The following is a 25,158-nucleotide window of genomic DNA, read 5'->3' as shown; positions in this document are numbered from 1 at the left end:
CCTCACCGGGGCTGTGAGGTCGGGTGGCCTTATTAGGTGAGGCTAGATGAGGGTGTGACCAGGGATGCCAATGGGCCAGGGCGGTGCTGCTGACCCTCCACTTTCAAACAGGCCCCTCCATGACTTCCGGTCACTTCCCTGGTGGGCTCAGCTGAGTCCCCCACAACCTTGCTGTTTACACACCTCCAAACTCCTGACCTTGGAGCCACCACTGGCTGCTCTGCCCCTGGGGCCACTCATGGCTTAAAAGGCAGCCCCATCCACCTTGTGGTGGTTCTCAGCCTGGGGTCCCCCATGGCACCAGCCTCGACTGGAAATCCATAAAGGTGCAGATCCCAGGCCTTCCCCAGATGTGCTGAATCAGAAGGTTTGGGGGGGGGGGTGCCTGTGTGCAGTTCACACCCCCAGGACACTCAGGATGACATCTGCCACCTCCCCCTCCCCAGGTCACTTCTAGCCTCCCTGCCTCCCCCAAGGTTGTCTGGGCCACCCTGTTGCCCAGCGCTCCCCACCACTCGCTCCCATCAGAGGTGCTCCAACTGCCCCAGACCCCCCCCCCCCCGAGCCCCTTGCTGCCCCACAGCCAGGGGCCGGCAGGTGTGTGAGCAGAGTCCCCTGTGGAGCTCTCCCCCTGGGCGACCCCGCTCAAGCAGCCCAGCCCACAGAGCCTTATGCACGACACCGTTCCCAGGCCCCGGTGCTGCCGGCCGACAGGTCTGCTCTACACGGGCACCAGCAGCTCTGCTAGACGGGCATGATGGTACATGAATGAAGAGGCCCCACAGCAGCCAGGACACACGAATGGGAGACTGACAGAGGGGACAGACAGGAGCAGGCAGACAGGCACATCCACCAGCCCGGGTCCAGAACACAGGGTTGTATCATGACCCCGTTATCCACCCCGAGGAACCCTCCGGAAGATGCACATCACGTGGACACTGAGGCTAGCAGCCAGAGGAGAAATGTGCTTTGGAGGGAGTCCCAGTGCCCTGGGACCAGGCCCCTGCTGCCCACCCCCTCCCAGGGCCCATGGCCACCCACCCCCTCCCAGGGCCCACGACCGACTGAAGACAGGGTGCATGCTGGGCTAGGGCCTTCCCTGCCAAGCCACACCTGCCCCAGGAGGGCGCCCTTTCCCACTCCCCCCTCCCCACTCCAGGAGCCCCCTGGGACCCCTGCCCGGCCAAGGACCCTGCACATCACGCGAGGACACAGACTTAAGTTTCTGAAGTTACGGTGAGTGGCGTGGATGCCTCACACAGCATGTACGTTAATGGAACATAGGAACATTTGAACCTATGAGGACAAAGGCTCGGAGTGTTCTCTCCGTGATCCTAAGAAGTCACAGGAGTGGTGGCAGGTGCAGAGATAGGCGGCCATGCAGAAGAACACTCCCAGGACAACCTGGGGCCACCATGTGCTGAGCAAGGGCCGGTGGGGAAGAGTCCGGAAGTAGGGGTGGCTGAGAACAGGGCATGCCCGACACTCTGGCCCCAGGAGGCCATCTCGAGGTGGGGACAGGGTGAGGTCACAGGCAGGGCTGGGATGGGTCTCAAACAGCTGACTGGGCTCTTGGCTTCTGAGGAAAGCCCGACGGGCATGGACTCTGGATGCAGCCCAGGGAGGGCTCCCCAGGGCGGGTGTGGGCAGTGCAGGCCCTGGCGCTGGGCAGGTCAGCAGGAGGGAGCTCACGTGCACTGCTGAGCACCCCACATGCCTCCTTGCGCCCTCACCCCAGACAGGGGCTGCCCCACAGCAGGGGGTGGGGTGGGGGCGTGGCAAAGGCCGGGACATGCCATGTTCAGCTGGCCTGACACCCCAGCCAGGCTCTCCCGCCTGCCCCCTGGTGGCCAGTGGCTGAAGGACAGGACTCCAGTCACTAGCTGGTGGTGGGTGGGCTCTTCCCGGAGAACGTGGGTACCGGCCAGGCCAGAAGTGCACAGTCAGCTGGCTCCCTCCCTGACGTGGAGCCCGCCCTGGGCTTCGAGGAGGACTGGCCATCAGTCCAAGATGGTCCTGAAGTCTTCAGGCAGGCCTGGGGTGGCAGCTGCCTCCAGTGCGGCCAGGGTGACCCTTGGGAGCTGCCGACACAGCTGTGCCTTGGCTGCAAGGGGACAAGTGCAATCAGACTGGCCTGGGAGAAACTGTCCTCCCCCCGCTCCTGGCTCATGACTCCGCTAAAGGCCAGGCAGGCGCCATCTGTGTGCAGAGGCCACACTCCGCGTGCCAGGTGGCTGGGTGGGAGGGGCACCTGGGAAAGGCTTGATTGCTAGGAGCCCCGTGCCAGTGTCGGGGCAGGGGCCTGGGGGACAGATGTGGAGAGGTGGAGGAACCGGTGGGTGAGCAGGCCCTGGGGGGAGAAAGAGCCTGCATCCCAGGGCACCTGCACCCACCACCTGGGACCCCAGACCCACCCACCACCAGGGAGACAGAGCCCATGCTGCTGGCACAGGCACATGGGGACGGGGCCCTCCACCTGCACACTGGGGCGCCCCTGGGGCGAGTGCTCGCTGGGCCACACTCACCTGCCCGGAGTGGCCCCAGAAGACGGCTGTAGGTGGCGCTGTGACAAGCCAGCTTGAGCAGGAAGGCGTGCAGGCAGAGCCACCGCGCGGCCTCAGAAGGAAACAGGCCGGAGGCGCCCTTGGCCCCCAGGGACATGCCTGGGTGGGGGGGGGGGGGCACATTGACAGGCTAAGGCCTCGACCGCCCCCTTCCCCTCTAATGCTCCCGATGCCAGCTGGGGTCCCTGCCCCCCTGAGCCCGGGAGCTGGGGCAGAGGCCAAACAAGTGACTCTGTCTCAAGGACAGCCCAGCACAAGCACCAGGCCCTGAAGGCTGTATGCTTCCTACCACTTCTCCGAGGAAACTTGCAAGAAATGAAAATAGCAAGGACCCTGAGGGCACAGCACCGCCCGAGCTGCAGCCGGACCAGAGGCTTCTACGAGAGGCCGTGGGGGGCAGGGATGGAGGAAGGCCAGGCCGCAGGCAGGGAGCCCCTGGCAGAAGCCTCCCTCGCTAGGGCCCCCGACTCGGCTGGCGGCGGGCACAGTGCAGGGCACTCCCGGGGCACACGGCGCCGGACTGGGAGCAGGCGGGTGGGCGTCTGGGCTTTGCCGGCAGCAGGGTGACCCCTCAGAACCCGCCAGCGGCGCCGACTCTCTCGCACCTGAGTTCTTGGCTCTCAGGAGGGAGTAGCAGCGCGACGCGGTGTCCGAGATGACGCGGAGGAAAAAGGAGGGGTTCTTCCGCACCGGCTGGTTGAAGGGAAGCTGGAGCACACACGCGTGGAACCTGGGTGAGGGACGCTGCTCAGCCGACGGCCCCGGTCAGAACATGTGCACACGCGCGTGCACCTGCGGGCACGTATGTGGTGGAGCACACGCGTGTGCACGTGCACTCAGCTTGCAGGGACGTGTACGGGCACATGCCCGTGCTTGTGCGTCCGTGCACGTGCTCATGGCCAACCACACGACAAGGCCTCACCAGGTGCTCGCTGGCCACCTGGGCCCCTTCCGGAGTACCGAGTGGGCGCACCGCCCTGCCAGTCACCTGCCGCCACAGGCGCGGCAACGGTGTCGTTGTGGGAAATACTTTCCCGCCTGCAGGAACAGAGCCGGCCTTGGCGGGGGTCCCAGGGTCAGGGGAGGGGAGCGCCTCCTGCTGGTGGAGGACCCTCGCTGCAGTGGGTGCTCAGTGCAGAACGGGAAGAGGCCTCCACGAGCAGGTGCTGGCCGCCCAGTGCCTCCAGCAGAGGCCCAGCCTCAGCTGTGAGAAGAGCTGAGCCCGAGGGTGCTGACGGGACAGTGCACAGGTGGACTCACCGCCCCTCACCGGCCAGCCGCACGTGACCACACTCCCACCTGCCGCAGCCTCTGTATTTGGAAACGGCTGACGCTCCCGCCTGTGGCCAGAGAGGCCGGCGGCTCTGGGCACCTGTCTCGGGGCCACATGTGCCCTCACGAGGGGCACGGAGCGGCCGAGGGTGCTTCCCCTAAACCCAGGATTTGGATATATTCCCTGGTGGTAAGGAGTCCCAGGCCCAGGCCCACGAGGAATAGGTCCACCAGTGGGGCCCCTCTTTGGAGCACATGTGACCTGGCCACTGGGGGTCTGGAGCCGCTCAGGGGACTGGCGTGCCCTGAGCAGTCACCACTGGGCGGTTCTTCCTAGAATCAGAGGAGCTGAGAAGCAAGTGTGTGTCCACTTCTAGTCCAGCTGCGTGCGGCACAGGGACACATCCACCCTCCCATCCAGCTGCGGGCGGTGCAGGGGGGACACGTCCACCCTCCCGTCCAGCTGCGTGCGGTGCGGGGACACGTCCACCCTCCCGTCCAGCTGCGTGCAGTGAGGGGACACGTCCACCCTCCCGTCCAGCTGCAGGCGGTGCAGGTGGGACACGTCCACCCTCCCGTCCAGCTGCGTGCGGCGCCGGGACACGTCCACCCTCCCGTCCAGCTGCAGGCGGTGCAGGGGGGACACGTCCACCCTCCCGTCCAGCTGCGTGCGGCGCCGGGACACGTCCACCCTCCCGTCCAGCCGCAGGCGGTGCAGGGGGGACACGTCCACCCTCCCGTCCAGCTGCGGGCGGTACAGGGGGGACACGTCCACCCTCCCGTCCAGCTGTGTGCGGCGAGGGGACACATCCACGTTCATGCTGAGCACGCTGTCAGAGACCCTGTGAGCAGAGGCGCAGGTTCGCAGGAGGCAGGGAAAGGCAGCGTTGCGACCTCGGGGCACAGGACAGGAGCCCCAAGTGAGGCCCTCCCGGGACACGACGGAGGACGAACGCTGGGCAGACACCACCCCCATGGCTGGCACAGGTCCTCTGGGGCCCGGAGGGGGTCCAGGCAGGACACCCACGGCGGGCGCTTGCGCCCAGCCCTGCCCAGTTCCCACGAGACGGGAGCCTCGTTCTAGAACACACACAATGCTGGCCAACTCGGGTTCCAGGGGGCTCCATGCAGATGCTTGGCCTGTCTGGCCCCACAGCTCACACGTCCGTCTGTCCTGACTGTGGTGCAGGACGGCTGGCTGCTCCCTGGAGCTGGAGCAAAATGCGGCTTCGTGTCCCCGAGGCCAGGGCAGGCGGTGTGACCGGCGGTGCCACGCCTGGCAGGGGAGACGTCTCCCAGACTCAGAAAAACACAGACACGGAAGGGACCCACGACTGCCCAGCCATGTCCCTATTGTCAGCAGGACGACCTGGAACCTCCAAGGGATGGAGAATGTTCCAGAAGCACGCCATCAATGGGGCAAGAATGGCAGCTGGGCTCCTTGGGAGCCACATCCCACCCCCCCTTCCTGGGGGCATCACAGGGCCGTGGACCCTCACCTGTCCTGGTGTGATTCTCCCTGAGATCCAAGGCCCCTGCGGGGTCCTGGGGCAGGCACAGGAGTGGGGACCCCCCAGGCCCCGCTGGCCCCGCACTGCCTGGGGACACAGGCATTCCCCACACTGAGAAGTGTACGTGCACACACATGAAGCCGTAGTGTGCGTGACTGGAAAATCTGCCAATGCTACGTGCTTGTGAGCGGAGACCCGGCGTGCGGGGCGCCCTCCCAGGCCGAGGGGGGCGGAGGGAACGGGGTCCGTGGCACGCGGTGCGTGGCTGGTGAACCCACCTGTAGGCCTGCAGCAAGAATATCTTGTAAACATTTGTATAAACGGTGCGGATGCTGTTTACCTGGGTCACAAAGGAAAAAAGACACTGCAAATACCTCCGGATGTGAACGTTCGCTTCATCGTCAGGTCAAACGGAGGCAGAAGGAAGGGGCCCAGGCGGCCCCTCCCTGCTGCTGGAGGGAAGGACAGGCAGGGAGGGACGGGACGTGAGCGCCCCGCCGGCTCCGGAACCGGAGCCCCAAGGCCTGGGAACCCCCGGCCCACTGCGGGGGAGGGGCCCAGGCGGGGCTGAGGGGGCTCACACCCACATGCACACACAAACACCACGCACTTCACACGTGAAGCTCTCAGCCGGCCGGGGCCCGGGCACCCGTGCGCTCACCTGCAGATCCAGAAACACGGCGCAGCACTTGAGCCGCAAGACCACAAGCAGCTTGCGGCGCATGCTCCTCCCGGGCCGGGCGCCCTGGCCGAAGGCGAGGCTGGAGCGGATGGAGGTCCGGGCGTAGCTGTGGCACAGAGCGGGAGCCCCTGAACGTGAGCCCTCCCCACACCAGGCGCCCACGGCCCAGCGTGCACTCTGAGCACACGCGTGTGTCTGCCCTCGTGTGAGGCCAGGACCCTCCAGAGGCGGGGGAACAGAGCACGGAGGACTCAGCGGGGCGGGCACTCATGCGTCGCACACACCTGGGTCACGGTGTGGGTCATTTACACGTTCATTACTGACACATGGCACATGGCGCCTAAGAAATCTGTGCAACTCAACCAACGTGCCGACCATGCAGAAACACGCCTTCCTGGGTGAGGCCTCCTAGGCTCAGTTGGGCAGCTCGGGCCTTGAGGCCACAGGCTGGCTCACTCTGGCAGCCCTGAGGGCTTCCTGGAGGAGGAGGTCACCCCACAGGCAGCCTGACCCCACTGCCACGTGGTCTCAAGGTGGGAAATGTGGAAGGGGGAGGAGAGTCACCCGTTGGCACGGCCACCACCGGCCTGCACCTGAGCGCCTGAAGTGCACCCACGACCCACGCAGCCTGTGTCCTGGGACATGGTCCTTCAGTACCAGCTTGGGATACACTTACCTGGAGGCCAAGTTTTCATCTTATTAAAGACTATTCGACAGCAATTCCTTTTAAATGTCTATTTGTCTTGAGAGAGAGGGAGACAGAGAATGCCAAGCAGGCCCCGTGCTGTCGGCACAGGGCCCGACTCAGGGCTCGAACTCACGACCCTGGAGTCATGACCTGAGCTGCAAGAACCAGACGCTCAGCCGTCCAAGCTCCCGGGCGCCTCCCGGCAGCAATCCTCACGGCGGAATAAGGATTCTTCGTGGTGAGCTGTGCCACATACCCGTCCATGAGTTAGGTCGTCTTGTTGGCAGCAGCGCTGTTGCGCTGCCCAAACATCCAGTCAGGTGGAATCTCCCTTAATAACATCTATGAATTTTTTTCTTGAGAACGGGTTTCTGGACTTGCCATTCCTGGGAAAACGTATGAACGCTTCGAGGGCTGTAACAGGACTTCACGGCTTCCCAGAAGAGTCAGTCCAGCTTGCCCTACCCTCAGGGACATGTACACGTGCCCAGGCCCAAGAGGGGCCCGCGGGATGGACGGGGCCGGAGCGCCCCGGGAGGGTGGGCAGAGCCTCCCGGGGCGCCTGCATGGCCAGTCCCGGCTGGCCGTGCTCAGGACCCTCACCCTCTCCTCTGTGACGGGTGTCACTTCGGCCTCTTGCCGCCGTTTGCCACAAGCCTCCGTGTCCACCGTGCAGAGCTCGGCGCACAGGAGCGAGAGCGCTGGAGCTGGGCCCGCGTTCGAATCCTGCTCCCCGTGGAGCTGACCAGGGGCAGGTCCCTCACCTGCGCCTGAAGGACACGTCCAAGCAGCAGCCTCGGGCCCCAGACGTCAGGCTCACGTGGCGCGAGGTGGTGTTCTCTTCCCCGCGCACAGCGCTCAGAGCCGCTGCCCGGGCTGCTCCCTGTCCCCCTGGCACCAGGCAGGGCGGCCTCCAGCCACCTGCTGCTCTGGGTGCTGAGAGGCAGAGCTGGGCGGCTCCCCCATGTTCCCAGACGACCACGCGAAGTCACCCTGGCCCCGCTGCTGTGCCCAGTGAACTCCGCCGGGCACACCCTTCCCACCTGGCCTGAGCTGGGGCTCGGGGAAGTCTGGGAAGTCACCCTGTCACTGTCCTTCCCAAGACGGCGCCCGCCCACCTCCTCAGCCTGTCTGGGCTTCGCCTCGAGCGCGGAGCGGCGTCGCGGTGCCCAGGTGCCTCCACCTCCGCGGCTGCGCCTCTAGGGCCACTTCTGTGAACAGGCACCTGCTCCCTGGTGTCGGCCCCCCAGTGACAGTCCCAGGGGGAATGCCGTCCCGAAAGCGGCCACAGCTTCTTGGGCAGCAGGTAAATGGTGTGCAGCTCATGACCAACTGCTGCGGTTGGGGCCTGGAGAGATGGGGCCCGGGCAGTGGGGGAGGGCTGCGAGCCGGGAAGGGCCGCGGATGGGGCGGCAGAGGGGCCGGGGCTGCCCCGGACGGAAGCACAGACACGGGCCGGCGCGAGGAGCAGGGCCAGCAGGGCAGGGGCCTGGGGGGGCATCTGCACCTGCCTCTTCCCAAACAGCACCCCTGAAACGGGACCGAGGGTGAGTGGGAGTTCAAGCCGGGCAAGGAGAAGGCCTGCCGCCCACCCTGCTTTGGAATCTGTACGTTTGATTAATAAAAAAAGGCGGATTTGTGCACCCACATCCCTTTGGAGTCTGTCTGTGTCTGTGCCTCAGCTCAGCCCGGGGGCTCGCAGGCTCAAGGAAGCTGGCCGTCAGGGGTCAAACTGTGTCCCCAAATTCACGTGTTGCAGCCCTAACCCATGTAACTCTGTGTGGGGATGGGGTCTTTGAGAAGTGATTAAGGCTAGGGCCATCGGTGGGCCCGACCCCACAGGACCGCGTCCCTGCCGGAGGACTCCAGCGATGCTTGGACACACAGGGCGTGAGGTCACAGGGGGGCCACGGGCATCTACACACCAGGGAGCGAGGCCTCAGGAGACACCAGCCCGCCCACACCTGGACCTCAGGTTCACGGCCTCTAGGACGTGAGCATGTGAACGTCTGGTTTAGGTTTAGCCAGCCTGCCCGTGGCATTCTTCCCAGCAGCCTGAGGTCCCACAGTGTCATGTCAGGAGCGGGCCCTGTGCATCACAGCCCTGCTCCTGAGGGACAGAGGTGGCCCAGTGAGGCCACGGTGGGCGTCAGGGTGTGTGTGGCTTGGTCCTAAAGAGACCTGTCCCCAGCAGGGCCCCACAGAATACACTGGTGACCCCCGGTCTGCCGCACAAACTCCTGTTACCAAAAACAAACACAGGAAGCTGCTCACCTGGCGAGTGCTCACAGCCCACTGCCCCATCGGAAGCTGGGCGCCCTGGCCTGAGCCCCGCGGCCGCGTGGAGGCAGGAACGGGGGAGCACTGACCCGCGCCCTCCTGTGGGCACACGCACCTGGAGTAGTCGCAGAACACCTCCAGGGTCCGCGTGTCCAGCAGCAAACCACACCAGGGGAACAGGCAGTGGGCGGGCAGCTGGAGGGGGGCCGCGCTGCCCGGGGTGCTGATGTCCACGGGGAAGTTCACTGCTGTCTTCTGCAAGTTGGCTGTGCAGCCATACTCAGGAACACCTCTGACCAGGGTCCTAGGGCAGAGAGGCCACATCAGCCACCGGGAGGCAGAGGTCTGCAGGCCCCGGGGAGGTGTCCGAGGAAGGCCAGACATGTTCCTGCTCCGACTCCAGCTGCCTGCTCCCAGAGGCTTCTGGGTGTGCGAGGCCAGCGGCCGGAGCAGGGTGGCTGGGCCGGGGAAGGGCCGAGGCTGAATCCTGGGGGACGAGCAGACACCAGCTGACCCCAGTCACAGGTCACAGGTAGCTGTCAGCTCGGGACCAGCTGACAGTGGGGGAGGAGGGGGCTGGGGGGCAGGCAGAGCCCAGGGGCCAGCCAGCCACGTCCGGTGCACAGCTACAGGTCATAGCGTGACAGGCGTCTGATGAGGCCCACAACTGTAATCCACCAGTTCTGAAGGAAGTGACTGTCCGCCATGGGGTGGCCCTGCATCAGGGAGGGCCTGATGTGCAGGAGAGTGAACCAAGGACAAGAGCATCTTCCTGAGACCGCAACTCCGGCACCTGCCCCATAGACCTCAGACCTCTGGGCCCCCCCCACACCAGCGCCAGGGCTGAGTCCTCAAAAACCTCCCCCTGGACATGGTTCCCAGTAGTTTGTGTCCTGGGTGGAACCTTGACATACAGCCACCTGCCTGTAGGGTCATCCCTAGAACCTTCTATGACGGCAGCAGGGCCTGCGCTGAACCTCTGGCCGGCCACCGGCCATGTGCACGTAGGAGATCTTAGAACACAGCCATACACGAGGATCTGAACTTGTCTTTGGACTAATTCTGGTAAATGTACAATAGTGGGCTGCTGGGAGTCCCCTGTGGGTTGCTGGGAGTCCCCTATGGGCTGCTGGGAGTCCCCGGTGGGCTGCTGGGGGTCCCCCATGGGCTGCTGGGAATCCCCCATGGGATGCTGGGAGTGCCCCGTGGGCTGCTGGGAGTCCCTGGTGGGCAGGCTCAGGCCACAGGGAAGGTGCCCAGATGGGTTTGTCCAACGACAGCCCGGTCACCAGAGCAAACACTCCTGGGTTTAATGACCCTCTCCTCTGGAAAAGCACACTTGGAAACCAGCCCCGGGCTCTTGGGGCCTCGGTGGGGCGGTGCTGGGGACACCCTGCCTGACTCAAGGACCCCACACTTGAGGCTCCACTCCAGAGAAAGGAACCAGTCCCCCACGTGGTCCCAGGCCTCAGAGCACCATTTAGCCCGCTGTCTCTCTCAGTGACCTACTGAGAAAGATGACCCAGGAGCCGTAGGCGCAAGTGCAGGGCCTCACCTCTGTTCCCTCCGAGCGTGAGGCACAGCCTCCCTCCCCGCCCCCTCCGGGGGTGTCCCTGCCCCTCTGCCGTCCCCCCAGCGCAGCGCACACCCTAACTTGCAGGGGGCCTCCGGGGACGCAGCTGCTGCCCACCCGGCCACCCAGGCCCACTCCCCCGCCCTGGCAGCACCCACGCGTGGGGTTCCAGCCCCCACGGGGCTCGGCTACTGTGGCTGCGGCCCCTGGCTCTCAGGACGGCTGGAAGGCCCAGCGCGCCACTCATCGGAGGCCGGGGTGTTTGTGCAGCGCGGCTGCGAGGCGGCAATTACCACTCCGCCAGGGCGGCCGGCTCACGGGCCACAGGACCGCCGTGGGACACGCGCGGGGCCCCTACCTGAGAAAGGCTTTGGCTTGCGCCAGGTGCGGGGTGACGAGCAGGAAGTCATCCACCAGACGCAGGAGCAGCCTAGGAGAGGGCCGGCAGCGCTACGGCGGGGGCCCCGGGTCGGGCAGCACCAGGGCCAGAACCAGGGAACTGCCCCCAGAGAGCCGCGGCCGGGGCGGGGGCCGGGCTCGGGGACAGGGGGCACGGCGCTGGGGAGTCACGTTCGAGGATGCTCGCGAGCCTGTGATCACGACGTGCTTGCTACCCGTCCCCCACGAGAGCCCACAGCAAGACGGGAGGGCGGCCCCGCCCCGTCGAGAGACCCCGGGACGCGAGGCGGCTGGAGGTGGGACTGCGCATGCGCACGCGGCGGTTGGAGGCGGGACCGCGCACACGAAGGGGCTCGTCCGTACCCGTCCTGCTGGATCCCGGGAAAGAGCCTGCTCTCCATGTCCCCGTAGCACAGGCTGCAGAGCAGGGTGGACAGGACGGAGCCCTGGGGGATCCCCTGACACTGCACATAGGACCTGGGGGACGGGATGCGGGTAGCGACAGGCCACGGCAGGCCTCACGGTCATCCCGTGGGCTCACGGGCATGCAGACCCGGGGCGGGGGTTAACCGAGGTCTGTCACACGCTCCCACAAGGTCCTGCGCCAGGGTGACAGCCACGTGGGGCTCAACAATTTTCATAAAGGTCACAGCAGGCAGCAAGTAAGTGTCAGAGGTGTGGCCCTGTCCACAAAGCAAGTCCTCTTGTGACCTGGGTGCCGCTTACAGGCATGTGTAGGCACACTCCCTTCACCAAGGCTCACTCCGTCACAGATGTCGGTTTACGCTCACGCAGTTACGTTCTAATAGGCACTGTGATCATAACATAACCCTCCTAAAAAGCTTCCAACTCCGCGCACAGGGCATGACCTCTAGTGACCTTGGCTGTGAGCCTGAACCCCCCCAGGACCACTGCTCTCAGCAGACACACCCTGGGGTCCTCGTGCAGGTGCTCACCCAGGGAAGCTGGGTTTTGTCTGCACAAATAAATGATCTGCCAGCATTTAAATGCCAAAGGACTTCCGGAACCCCGGCAGCCTCGCTTCTGCTGCACCGGCCGAGTGGCCACGGCACCTGTCCGAACCGTGACGCCACCCAACGCAGAGGGTCCCACAGGACCCCGACTTACTTGCCCCCAATCCGTATGACGTGGTCGTACACCAGACGCAGGAAGAGGCGGAAAAGATGGCTGCTGGCTTCATTCAGAGAGGAGCCCTGGAGGAAGAGAGGCGCAGGCGTGCGAAGGCGTGTCGGGCCGGACGCCCCTCCGGGCGGTCCTCAAGCCATGTGGGCCCAGGCGGCACGTGCCAGGGAGTGTGGCCCATAGCACCTGGTGGGGCCCCGCCTGGAGAACAGGGGTCTGGATGTCTCAGCCTCGGTGAGTGGGGACCGGCTTGTCCCCAATAGCCAGTCCTGCACAGAGCTGTGTGGGCTGATCCCTCACCCAGGGCCCCGCGCTCCGGAGCAGCCCCTGCTCACACCAAGGAAAATAGGTTTCCCGCTAGGTGGTCAACCCCAGGCGGGTCTACAGAGCAAATCCCACTTGTCCTAAGGAAGGGGGCACGTTTTCCTTGGCCTCACAACCGAGGCTGAGGGAGAGGACATCTAGCAAAGCCGGGCTGCAGCAGAGAACCTGGCCGGGCAGGTGACCGAAGGCAGCGGCAAGCCTCTGGCTGTGCGGTTCTCCAAGAGGCTGCAAGGGGGCCCCTCTGGCCGGATGGCAACCTGGCCGTGCCCACGCCCCACGCCAGCAGTGAGGCGCAGCCTGACCCCCCACCTGCTCGATGACCACGGCGTCCCTCAGGAAGCGTGTCTTCTGCAGATGCTCCACGAACTGCCTCATGTAAGGCTGGAGGTCCGCAAAGGTGGACACCTGCCGGCAGAGGGGCGGGGGGCGTGAGACAGGTGCACACCCCTGGGGGCCTGAGACCCAGTCGCCATCAGGGGCGGGCAGGTGCCATTTGACAATGGAGGAAAATGGCCTTGGGAGCAGGTCACGGCCACAGACCGCAGAACAGCCCCTTGGTCACCCCGCTGACAGCTGAGGCCATGCCAAAGGAAGCCACTGGGGGTCCCGGTCTTTGGGGGGAGCCCACCTTCCTGAGGCCCTTCTGCTATGGCACGTGGGGCCTGAGGGGATGGCAGTCTGCCTCCAGGGCCACCCAAGCAGCCAGGACAGGGGGGAGGGCAGGTCCAGGGAGGAGGGACTGGAGAGAAATGAGCCACACTGCAATTTCCTCCAGAGTTCTACCAACCCTCAGCGCTAGGTGCCCCATGAGGGTTGCTGGGGGCTGCACAGGGGCAGTGACCACAGTCGGCAGCTGCCACCTGGGGCCTGGAGGGAGGAAGCCCGGGGAGCACAGGGGGCTGGGGTGCGGGGAGGGGCTCCCAGGTGAGCACAGGGGCCGGGGGCCGACACACCCTCATCACAGACACCCTCAGTGTGGAACACAAACTCTGTAGGGGTCTTACGTGTCTTTTAAAGGATTTGCGGACGTGACCCTGAGCAGTTCTCTGGACCACGGCATACTGGCGCACACAGTAGGTGTTTTCTTGAGGCCTGATCACATTGGCAATCACCTCTACCAACTTGTCCTGAGGGAGAGCATCATAAGCCCCCGTCACATCCACCTACGTGGGAACAGAGGTGTCTGTTTACAGTTGCTCATGCGTTCGCCTGGCCCCCGGGGTCCCAGGTTCTGCTGGTCCCGACCTGCCATCAGCAGACTCAGGTGAGAGGCCCTGACGCCCACGGACAGCCCCATCCCCACTGCACACACCTGTCCCGTGGCCCCGGGACTCGGCACCCCAGGGCAGGCGTGCATCCCTCTAGGTTCCCTGAGATGTGATTCCCCAAGGGATGCCTCATGTGGGCAAACGCAGGGGCCAGAGCCCACGATGCAGAGCCAGCTGGTGTGGGGGGGGTGCTCCCGAGCCGCAGGTGCCCAGCTGGCTCACTCGTGGGCGGGGTCGGGACCAGAGCCGGGTGCCCACCTTGACAAAGTACAGCTGGGGCGCTGGGTCCCGGGCCCGCACGCGCAGCACGAAGGCGCGCCACGCCCTGTGGATGTCGTCCACGCCCAGCACAGAGGCCCCCAGGAGGCCGGGCCGCCGGGCGCCCTCGTAGTTGAGCACGCTGAACAGCGCCCTCACCTGCGAGGCGAGGTGCGGCACCTGTCGGCCAGCGGGGACACGGGGGCATCATCAGAGGCCGCCCGCCAAAGGGGGGGCCTGGGTCGGACCCCCCACTCCCACCTACGGGGTCCCCAGGAAAGAGGCAGCTCGCCGCCTCTGCGCCTCCCCTCACCCTCCCAGCGTCCGGGAGGGCCAGATGGCCGATCCCAGCGCAGCCCACCTTTCACACCGCGGGGCCCCCCTGGGGGCCTGTCGCAGGGTCCTGGAACTACGTACACGACTGCAGCTAGCGACAGGGCTCCCCCTCCTCCACGGGTGTGGGGGGCACCCCACTCAGACCCAGCCAGGCTCCCAGTCAGTACCAACAGCCTTGTTTTCTCGTTGGGAGGCACAGCATGACAGTCACCCCAACACCGTCTAGAGCCACTCGGAAGGGGTCAGAGCTTCTGGGGACAGAGGCGCTGCGGGGGCTCTGCAGGCATCTTCTGAGACAGGCTTGCCTCCGAGCTCCGTCTCCACGCCCCGGCACACGGCCCCATCCACGGTGCTCTGCCATCTGTGCGCCTCACGTGCCTCAGGACCCCCCTCGGGCCTTCTGGCCGCCTCAAACCCAAGCCAGAGTTTAAACGCACTTGACTTAGAAATGACAACAACAGCGACGACCTTCTTGTCTCTGCGGAACGTTCTGGCTCCCACGACGTAGTCCATGTTCACGATCGGCCGAAGCCCGCTGGGCTTGGGGAGGAAGCGGAGTCTGGCTGTCAGCAGAGGGGGTCTGGCCTCCTGGTGTCTCCTGACCTCTGCTTCTGACAGTTCTCGAAGACGCACGCTATCGAAGAGCTGTCTGAAAACAGAGATGCTCCTGGGACGCAGCTGGGCAGTGCCGCCAGGCCCCGGGCGGGCGAGCGAGCCTGGCACAGGGCACCAGAGCTCGAGTGTTGGCACAGCCGGGCCCCCGGGGTGCTGTGGGTGTGGCCAGCAGCCTGCGGCGTGCCCTCCCACAGTGGGTGCCAGGGCACCCGTTTCCCTCCATGGACCTGCCAGCTCATCACCCGTGACCTTCAGCCCTTCTCCCAAAACCACCCACAGGAGGGGCCAGGTGCTCCCTGGGCCGGTGGCCTGCCCAGCCCACCGTGGGAGTCACGTGCCCGCCGGGCAGGGGGACGGTTTCCAAAGGCCCCACGAGAAGCCTCAGTGGCTGCTTCGGATCAGGTTCCGTGAAATATTTAAGCAATTAAATAGGCCGTGCTGCCTGCTACTCCAGCCTGCGCTGCGGCCTCCAGACCCTCTCCCAGATGCAGGACACAGGCCCCCGTGCCGAGTGGCTCAGGGGCCTCTAGCCAGCCCCCTCCACGCAGGCCGTGGCTCAGGATCCCTGATCCCGGCACGTTAGGTCCTTGCCGAGGCCCGAGAGGGCGCTGGACACGTCAGCCGCAGGTGCAGGGCCGTGTTCTGCAGTCACACGGCCCCGGCCGGACCCGCCCAGCCTGCGTGCCCTACAGTCCTCAGTCTTTCCCCTAAAACAGCCTGTGAGCACTCGAGACAGCACAGCAGCCCCTCAGGGCCGGCAAACTGGGGCTTGCCCCTCGGGCTCTGGCTTCACAAAGACACCTCTGTCCCCAGTCGCTTCCCCCACGTCTCCAGTAGGCGGAGTTTTATCAACTTGTGACACAGTCCCATCTACCCTGTGCCGACCCGCATGCCGGGGCCGAGCCAACGGCCGGTCTGTACGGTTGCTTCCACTCGGTGTAAACTTCTACTTCTGAGACCCGGAGCCCAGCGAGCCCACACTCGGACTTCACAGGAGAGGAAGCGGGGCGCTCGGGAGCCTGTGCCCGCGCAGCTCCAACGAGGGGCGCACAGGGAGCCCGGGGCATGCGGGCGGCCAGGACTCAGGACTCTCAGCGGCACGGACAGGAAAAACAGGACCGAGTGACATTGACCAAGACACCTGATTCCAATGCTCTGCAACTGACTCCAGACGCTCTTCCGATAGAAGAAGAGCCGGTTCTTCTGAAACGTGGTCTCCGTGACGTAAAAGAATGACCTGAGCAGCTCAACCACGTACGTGCCCAGCAGCCAGCACAGCAGCGTGGCCAGGACCTTCTCTCGGCGACGGTGCTCGGTGGCCGGGACGCAGCGGGCCCCTGAAACGGCAGAGGCGCAGAGAGCGGTCTGAACCCCGTGCCCGGGGGGCTCCCCCACAGGCACTGCCCGTCGTGGCCAGCACTGGCCGCCCGAAACGGGGCAGGTGGGGCCGGTGTGCACGGTCCACAGCCAGAGGGGCACGTGGGTCAGTAACGGCGCTTCTCTGGGGCACATGCTGAAGTGACGACGTCCCGGGCATGCGGGGCTTTAATAAAAGACATTGTTACATTAGCTTCCTGTCTCCTGGCTCCTCTGTGAGGCGGCCACCAGACAGCGGGAATCACACGTGCGCTCAGGTTACATTTCTACTGGACAGAAACCCAGAGGCTTCGTCATCAGTCCTGGTCCACAAGCAGGATGACGGAGAAGCACAGACGTGCTCTCCATGTGGTGACGCACAGCATTAAGCAGCATCACCCACGGCAGCGGGAGCCAGAAACGCCTGGGGTTTCCAGGCTGAACCTAGAAAGGTTCAGACAAGCAGAGGTGGCTAAGCGCTGCCAGACCTTGTGGGGCTGCGAACACTCTCACGGTGGGGGGACACCCTGGGGCCCCTCCCCTCCTTGGGACGCACTCCTGGGGCTGAGCACGCACGTCGGGGGCCCAGGGACACGAACCAGGGTCTTCTCAGTGGGACGCCCAGCAGGGGACGGGGGATGCTCACCAGGCCCCCCCCACGGGACGCACACTAGGGCGTCAGGATGCAAACCACGGTCAAAACTGCCCCCTCTGTGTTCCTGAACGTTTTATTTCACGCACCGGGAAATGTCATGAGTAGGTGTCACCAGGCTGCCAGGGTGGTGGCATTTATACAGCTGGGGGCTTCACCACAAGTAACTAAAAGAAAGGGGGCCCAGAGGCTGGTCTGGGACAGAGGACAGAATGGCGAGAGAGGGCAGGGCAGGTGACAAAGCTTGCCCACACTGACCACAGAGCACACAGCGACCCCCGGCACGGGGCAGAACTAAGCGAGGAAACGGAGGTGGGGGGCGGTGGCCAGGCCCTTGTGCCGCTCAGGGGGAGGGACACTGAGAAGACGCAGGGCACGAAGAGCCTCGAGGGAGCAGTGGACGGATCGGGAAGAAAGACGGGGGCGTCCAGGCTCGTCTGCGGTCACTGGAAAGAAACGAGACCCCGCAGGTCAGTGGCAGAGATCGCCAGGCTGGATGGAAGGAAGGTGAAAACACCAGCCCGCGCTGCCGGTCGGAGCCAAACCACGAGCCCGAACGGAGCAGACGTGGCCTGAGGCGAGCACGCCCCGGAGACAGCCAGCTGTGCTCTGCGGGCACCAGCACACACAAGGGAACAGGCGTGAGGAGGCGATCGTCAGGGACATAAAAATTCTGCAACCTGCTCCGACCGAATAAAACCTAGTGTGAATCCCGCCGGTCAGGAGGGAGAGGATGAGCCCAGCCCTGAGGACGGCCACGCTCCCGCCAGCGCCTCCCCTCGGGGAGGGAGACACCTGCGGTGTGAGCCGGCAACCTGCCACGGACGACCGGCAGCACACAAACACGCACCTGCACCTGCACACCATCTGCACACGGCACGCGCACCTGCACAGGGAACACGTGCCAGCACACAGAACTCAGTTCTGCACGGGGAACGCCTGTCTGCACATGGAACACACGTCTGCACACAGCACACACACGTCTGCACACGGCACGCGCGTCTGCACAGCTTCAGACGGCTGGTGTGGACCACACACCGCTGCAGAGCTCGAGTGTCAATCAAACCAGTAACACGGCTGAGTAACTGGCCGACGGAAGAGGACTGAAATGGGAACACACAACGTCACATGGAGACCTGGGGCGCAGCGAAGACACAGTCAATCACCCCTGAGAAGTTAGGAAGGGGGTCCGAGTAACCTGGTGGAAGGAGGGAAGTGGCCCCCAGAGCCCCGGTGAGCCCACGAGGCTGAGACAGCAGGCTCTACTCCGAAGGTCAGAGGGGCCCCTGCAGGAGGGCACACTCCCGCCCGGTCAGGGAAAGTCGTCGTGTGCCCACATGGAGTCAATGGCCCACGATGGCCGTGTGCCCCCGGGGTAAGGGGATAAGGGCAGCCCCCCACCCACCGTGGGCCCCGGAGGACAGGCGGGGAGTGGGTGGTGCTGAGGCACCTGCAGAGTTTCCATCAGGAAATCCACCGTGTGCCGTCCACGGACACCTGGAGGCACTTGTGGGCAGCCTGGTCACCAGGGATGGGGACCGGGTTTCTGACAGGGGTCAATAGGTAGGACAGCAGTCAGGGCTGGCTTGACAGAGACAAGGGAGCCCGGGTGCCGCGGACTGACCGCCTGACAGGACAGAGGGCCTGCACGGAGGAAGGGGTGTGCCAGCGGCAGCGGTGGGCAGGAAGAGACGGCCACCAGAGCCGAGCTTAGAGACCAAGGCCGTCCCTACACTGTTTATCCAGCTCGGTGGGCAAGCGGTGTGGCCACGGCCTTGGGAAGGAGCAGATGGCTGGGACCACCGCTCGAGTGTGCAAGGCACAGGGAGGCCCGGGGCTGGGCCCCTCCCGGGGGGGTGCCGGCTCCTTCCCACGCGCAGTGCAGTGCACGGAGGCACAGCAGACGCCGTGTGAGGGTGGGGACGGGGCCACAGGACTCCACCCTTTCCACAAAGCAGCCTCGGCCTGCGAGTGCAAGGTCTGTGAAGACTTGTCCGAGGGTGCTGGAGCCCAGGGCCCGTCCACCTCACGCGGGGCGGGGAGCCGCTGGTTAGGGAGCGACCGGCACGCCAGGTGAGAACGTTCTGGATCTCTGCCCTGCAAGAGCATGCTCACTCCTGGCAGCCCCTCTGGGCGCTCAGTCACTCTTAGGAGGTCAGGTGGCCACTGTATCTCGTTTCCCCACAATTAAAAAACAACTCACAGACCTAAGTTATCAGAAGGTCGCCCTCGCTGCCGGCCATGGCCTGGCCCCAGAGCCTCTTGGGAACTGGCCCCTCACCCCCCTGCACCGGCCCCGGTGCCAACTTCTGCCATCTTACTTCACCTAGACGTTTGGGAGCTCGGGGGAGGTCGAGTGGCCAGAAACCAGTCTGTCCTGGCTGGCCCCTGGCACTCGGGACACTGGTGTGCCGAGGAGGAAGGCGCTGGCCAGCAGGGGACTGGGTGGTGGCCGGCCTGGAGGACGCTCAACATCAAACCCGGACAAGGAGAGTAGGAGGGACGCCCCGTGCCCAGCAGCCCAGGCCCCGGAAGCGGGAGAGCACCCCGCCACTCCCCGGGGCCCCTCTCGTTCCTCAAGCTGGGGCTGGGGGCTTGCTCAAGTCAGTCTCTCGTCCTCTGCTGGGCTTGCGGACGCGGGCAGCGCGGACCCGAGGCCCGAGAAGACCCGGAGTCTCGCCTCCGCCCCGCCCCCGCCCCCATCAGCGGCACCGTTTCAAGGTGCTACCCTGGAAGTCAGAAAGGGATGACTAACAGGTGCAGGTGCGCTCTGAGAGCTTCTGGAGGCTTCTGTCTGTGCCACAGCCCCGCCCACACGTGTGTCACATCTGACCGCGGCTTGCTCCCGGCGGCACCCAGAACCTCGAAGGTGTGTGTGACCCGGCGGGGAGGGCGTCAGAGGTGGAGTCTGGTGGGACCCACCGCCAGCCAGAAGCGCCTCCCAGCCCCACCCCGCAGCCCCGGCGGCTCACCTGGGCTCCCGCGCAGCCACGCACAGTCCCGCACTCGCATCTTCCACGTCAGCTCCCGCGGCGAGAGCTTGGCGTGCTTCCCCAGGGACACGAACTTCTTTACGTTCCGCAAGAAGCGCCGCTGGTTGTGCCCAGAGCCCCAGAGCGCGGCGGGCACGAGGCGGCACAGGCAGGCGCGCAGGAAGCTGTACACCTGCCAGGGGCTGCTGTGCCGCCGCAGAAGCTGCGCCAGGCGCCCGCGGGCCGGGTCGCTCGGCCCCTCCGCAGCAGCCGAGGCTCGGAGCGGGCAGTGCACCCTGAGGAGCGTGCCGTACGGGCACCGCGCGTGGTTGGCGAGCAGCTCCCGGAACAGCGGCCGCATCCGCCAGTAGCGGGCGGGCAGGCGACGCGGCCTGCGGGCGGCCCTTGGCCGCGGGGGCCTGGAGCCCAGGAAGATGGTCTCCAGGAGCGCCCGGGCCCCGGTCAGGCTAGGCTGCAGGGCGCTGAGCAGGAAGGAAGGGCGCAGCCGCTCCCTGCCTCCCGAGGAGTAGAGGAAGTGCTTGGTCTCAGGGTGCGACAGGTGCTGGGGTGCGCCCTGGGGCCCCTGAGACAGCTGTGCGGCTGCGCAGGTGAGCCGAGTCCCAGGGGGCCCTCCCTCCCGGGAGCTGGCTTCAGCAGGGGCCCTGGCGGATGCCACTGCGCGAGGGTCGCCATCACTCAGCCCGTGGGCTCGGGAAGACGGCCTGCCTGGCCCCCGCTCGGGCTCTGGGGTCACGTCTTGCCTGGGCCTCTTGGCTAGAGGCGAACTGCTCCCGACGCTGCCCCGACGCCGCCTTGCGCGCGCCTGCCGGGCCTGGCGCGTGGATGTGAGGGCCATCCGGGTCCTGGGCCGGCGGCCGGGGGTGGCGAGGGTCCGAGCCGCGGCAGGTGCGCAGAGGTCGTAGAGTGGCGTCCCGCACACCTGGTAGGCACAGCTCGGGGCCACCAGGAGGTAGAGCGCGCAGCGCGTCAGCAAGTGGACGAGCACGTCGTCGCCCACGCGGCGCAGCAGCAGCCCCCACGCGCCGCTGCCGCGCAGGGTCTCGGTTACCGTGTTGGGCAGGTAGCTGCGCACGCTGGTCGTGAAGGCCAGTGGCGGCCCGCCGCGGGCCCCGTCCAGCAGGGCGAAGCCGAAGGCCAGCACGTTCCTGGAGCCGCGCTCGCAGAGCCTCTGCACCACCCTGGCCACCAGCTCCTTCAGGCAGGACACCTGCCGGAGGAGGGGGAGGTCCTGAGGTCCAGGGGACGGAAGCGCCCCAGGGTCTGAGCGCGCAGCCCTCCCTCTCCCACCCGGCAGGCCCGAGCGGGGTCCCCGGGGCAGCCCACCTGGCGGAAGGACGGGCCGATGGCGATCGGCCGCGCGTCCCAGGGCACGCACACCAGGCACTGGGCCACCAGCGCGCGGAAGGCCGCCGGGTCCCCGCGCCGCACGAGCCGCCGGCCTTGGGGCCCCAGGCGCCGCAGGAAGGTAGGCAGGGACAGCACCTCGCGGTAGCTGCTCCGCAGCAGGGCGCGAACCGCTCTGCACCTGGGCGCGCGCGGCATGATCGGGGAGGGGCGGGGTCCGCGAGAGGAAGGGGCGGGCTTGGCAGGGGGGGTTGTGGAGCCCGCACGGGGGGCGGGGCTTCGGGGAGGAAGGGGCGGGGCCTTTCCGGGGCGGGGTCTTTCGCGGTGTTTGTACCAAGGTGTGGCGAGGCCCCTTTGTCGACCGCTGGGCTGGCCGCAGCCTCCCGACTCTGGCGCTGCAGAGCCCTCCCAGGATGCTGCGGTCCCAGCGAGGGTCTCACCGTGGGCAGCGGTGGAGTCGGGGAGTCACCTGGGGGGTATCCCACGGGGAGCCCTAATGTGTGGCACCTGGTGGCGCTCAGCGCCTCCTGAGAGGGGCCTGTGGTTTGTCACTTTCAAAGGCGGGCCGTGGCCCAGCCACGCAGGGCTGCCTGGGGATCCAGCCTGGTGTGGGGATGGGAGGGGTGGAAGGAGGAGGGTAGCAAATGTGCGAAGATGCACGAGGGCAGTCGCCAGCGCTCTGGCCAGCGGGCCTGGGGTGACTGCGGGCGCAGGCGCGGATCCTGGCAGCGGGCAGCGAGCCGGCAGCGGCAGTAGTCCCCTGCCCACGGCCGCCTCCTGACCCCAGGCCTGGGCTCCCTTTCTCAGGCTCTCAGGCTTCTGTTGTCCTCATCATAAACAAAAACCAAAACCAATTTCCTACCAACCAAGGTCCAGACAGGAAGGGGAGAAACCGGAGGCCGGGACAGGAACGGCACCATCAGCGGGCTCCCTCCATACCCAGAGCCTCTGCCTGCGGGTCACCGACCTGCCGCCAGCCTCGAGCGCCCATGAAGAGCCAGGAGCCCCCGTGAGGCCCAGCTAGAAACCCCAGACCCAGGGGACCAGTTCTGCCCACGCTGGTCATGAGCTTGAACGAGGCACTTCAGAGGAGCCCACAGATGAGAGTCACCAGAGCCCAGGCGCCAAGTGTGTCCAAGTCTGACTCCCTAAGAAACAGGCGGACTTCTGGGTCTCGGGAGGGGGCGGGGATGACGTGCCCGAGCTTGGCAAACACTGGGTGGCTGAACAAAGGTTAGCCCTTAACGACGGAAGAAACTGGGTCAGGACGTTGCTTTTATTCCTGGCCGTACCATTTAAACAGGCCTCCCCTCACGCCCTGGGGGCAGGGACAGGATTTGCACAGTCACTGGGCTCGCTGGGCAGTCTGCCTTCCGCGTAATGCTCGACCAGGTGCTGCCGTTCTAGAATTCCGCTGCAGGACCCGGGAGTCTCCAAGGCTGCGCCCGAGAGCCGCTCATTTCTGCCGCCGGAGCGCTGGGGCTCTGGGGGAAGCTTGCTCTCTTCCCGCAGCGAAGTTGCTCCAGTGCATCTGGAGGAACCTGCCCCGAAAACTTACTTGAAAAAAGAAAAGGGAGGGTAGGAGAAACTGAGGCAGAAAACTACAAGTGTGATTAATACCGTGTTCCCCAGCCTGAATGGGAGGCGCTCCTCTCCAGGGCGCTCTCCCTGGCGAAGTCTGGGAGGAGCGGGTGGGGTCCTAAGTCACTGCTGCGAACAGTGTCCCAGGAGGAAGTTCTGTTGTCGGCTTCAGATAAAGTACAACGGAACTCTGGCACCGGGCCTTCTGGGGGCTGGGTGGGCTTCCCAGCCCCCCTCCCGTTTCTAAACAGGGGTGTCTGTACCAGGAGCCAAGAACGCTGCCTGCTGCCCATGTGGTGTGCGAGTGCGGGGCCCCCCAGCCCCATGCACGGGGGGGGGGAGGGGGGGGCACCGCCCGAGCTGAGAGGAGGGTGTCCACGGGGGGGTCTCCGACAGCGCGTGCAGGGAGTTGCGGGAGGAGCTGCAGGGTCCCAGAGATCGCTTCTCCCCAGTGGACGAGGAATTACAGAAAATGAAGAGCGTGGGTCTGAGTAAAGGGAGGAAAATGCGGTTCTGTAAGCCCAACCCTGCCTCACTGACCTGAGCCCCCGGGGGTCAGTCCTTGGTTCCCACGTCACTCCCCATGCTCCCGGTCACAGCTGTCACAGGGCTGCGGGCCTGGGGGTGGTGTGGACAGGCCGCCCTGGCAGGAGAGCCGGCTCTGCGTGGCAGTGCAAGGAGGGGCCCCCAGGCACCCGCCCCCACGGGCACCTTCTCCCCGACCTCCCAGGCAAATACCTATCAACTCCCGACGGGTGTCAGCAGGCTAGGCCACGGCCAACATGCACGCAGTGCGAGGCAGCGTCTTTATAAAACCGTCCACGAAGGGAGCACAGGAAAGAAATGGGGTCCGACAGAGGGGCCAGTGGGATCCGAGCCCCCCGCGGGTCCCTGCTCCTGGGAAGGGCTTTCCCCAGCACACCCCCAAGCTGCTGTGATGCCAGCCTCTGCCACTGCCCGCAATCCCCCCCCCCTCCCCCCGGCTCTGACCCTGTTCGAGAAATCCCACCTGGGAGTCCCTTGTGCCAGGCGCGGCCACATCTGCAGGGTCCAGAACAGGACGTGGCATCCTCGGGCCGACTGTGGCCTCGATGCCCAGCGTGGAGGAGAACACCGCTGGTGAAAGGCCGTGGCTCCGGGCGCTCGTCCAGGTACTGGGTCGGCCCTGGGCCAGAGCCAGCACTGAGCCTGGTGTGGCGTGCGCGTGCGGGCGTGGGCGTGACCAGTGCTGCTGCTGCTGTGCGTAGACCGGGGCCACCAGCTCCAGGGGCGCCTCGCTGCCCTCGCCCTGCCCCCAGGCTGTCACTCTGAGAATTTGATGTAAGTGGAGACTGATTTTCTACGCGGCACCATCTCGTGGGGGCAGTGCAGGCCTGAGCAGGGGACGCACGTTCACGTGACCAGGGGCCTGTGGAAGGACAGCGGGGACTCTCCGCTCGGAGCTGATGCGGACCAAGCTGCTGTTGGGGTCTGTGGACGGGGTTTTGTGCCGGGTCACAGAACTCGTCAGTGCTCCTGGGTGAAGGTCTGGAGGGCCATGCTGGATCACACTGTAAGGTCACATCACCACACCGTTTGCAGGGGTGGGTGTGTCTCCTCCTGTTCCCACGGGCACCGCGAGGGCTCCGCTGCCCCGGCCCCTTGCCAGCACTGGCTGCTCTCGCCGTTTCTTCTGCTAGCCTCTCCGATGCGGTGTGGACGGTCCGCGGGCCGCCAGGGAGACACGGGGGCGCCGGGCATGTGCAGCTGCGACTCCGACCCCGTGGGGCAGGGAGCTCAGGGGAGGGGTCTGTCCCAAACACACGGGCTGAAGGGAGGGGGCGCGGAGGGCAGGGGTGGGTGGAACCTGGCGCCCCAGGGACCCAAAGCCCCCACTCGTCCCTGCTGGGAAGAGGGTCGTTTTGTTTGAGGCAAATCATCCCCGGAGACTGACCTTGTCTTTCTGATAATCTAACGCAGGTTCCCTGTGTGTGGGAACTCTCACTCACAACACGCGTTCCCAAGCCGGCGGCGTGCACCATGGCATCCTGAGCAAACAAGGGAGCAGCACGCTCAGGCCAACGGCAGACGAGTCACACGAGTGCCCCCGGCAGTGGAGAGACGGAAGGAAGAGCGTCTGCGAGTGGGTTCTCAGAGGCGTCCGCCCAGCCGCCAGGGAGCGGGCGCCCTGTTGGCGGGAAGGGGACCCTTTCTGGGCAGACGGCCGGCCGCGGCCAAGCTGTTTAGACCAGTGGAGCCTGGCCTGGCCAGATATGGGGCTTCCGCTAAGTCCCCACAAGCCCCCGTTAGCGCCCACTAATCATGGCTGCTCTTCTGACC

The 25,158-nt window shown here is 65.8% G+C and overlaps 2 protein-coding genes across 11 annotated transcripts in view; both read right to left on the bottom strand.

Annotated features, from left to right (window-relative positions):
• Positions 1–1,217: 1,217 nt before the first annotated feature.
• Positions 1,218–21,458, bottom strand: TERT (telomerase reverse transcriptase). 3 transcript variants are annotated; one of them, XM_029941099.1, is made up of 16 exons: positions 21,238–21,458; positions 19,894–21,121; positions 16,055–16,250; positions 14,764–14,947; positions 13,963–14,142; positions 13,441–13,599; positions 12,746–12,841; positions 12,098–12,183; positions 11,333–11,446; positions 10,929–11,000; positions 9,113–9,301; positions 6,009–6,135; positions 5,626–5,687; positions 3,170–3,294; positions 2,526–2,663; positions 1,218–2,104 (listed from the first exon to the last, which is right to left on the bottom strand). In XM_029941099.1, the coding sequence occupies exons 1-16, from the start codon at positions 21,454–21,456 to the stop codon at positions 2,001–2,003; spliced, it is 3,279 nt and encodes a 1,092-aa protein (XP_029796959.1). In that variant the 5' UTR covers positions 21,457–21,458; the 3' UTR covers positions 1,218–2,000. The 3 variants fall into 3 exon arrangements, with proteins under 3 accessions (XP_029796959.1, XP_029796961.1, XP_029796960.1); XM_029941101.1 differs by having other exon boundaries at positions 13,441–13,563; XM_029941100.1 differs by having other exon boundaries at positions 14,767–14,947.
• Positions 21,459–22,511: 1,053 nt separating this feature from the next.
• The window catches only part of LOC115293317 (translation initiation factor IF-2-like), a 5,080-nt gene continuing 2,433 nt past the window's right edge, over positions 22,512–25,158 (bottom strand). The window contains exons 2-5 of one of the 8 annotated variants that reach the window (XR_003909490.1): positions 24,773–24,866; positions 23,849–24,389; positions 23,578–23,644; positions 22,512–23,326 (exon numbers count right to left, since the gene is read on the bottom strand). Coding sequence is in view for 6 of the 8 variants with exons in the window: in XM_029941102.1 (XP_029796962.1) it covers positions 22,715–22,799; positions 22,879–23,326; positions 23,849–24,758 (1,443 nt within the window). In the remaining 2 variants the exon portion in view is untranslated. The other 7 variants (XR_003909491.1, XM_029941105.1, XM_029941107.1 and 4 more) reach the window with 7 other exon arrangements.

The sequence above is a fragment of the Suricata suricatta genome, chromosome 6 (assembly GCF_006229205.1).
Source record: "Suricata suricatta isolate VVHF042 chromosome 6, meerkat_22Aug2017_6uvM2_HiC, whole genome shotgun sequence".
Taxonomy (NCBI): domain Eukaryota; kingdom Metazoa; phylum Chordata; class Mammalia; order Carnivora; family Herpestidae; genus Suricata; species Suricata suricatta.
Note: the sequence above shows the minus strand (reverse complement) of the source record. Positions and strands in the feature narration are given on the sequence as shown.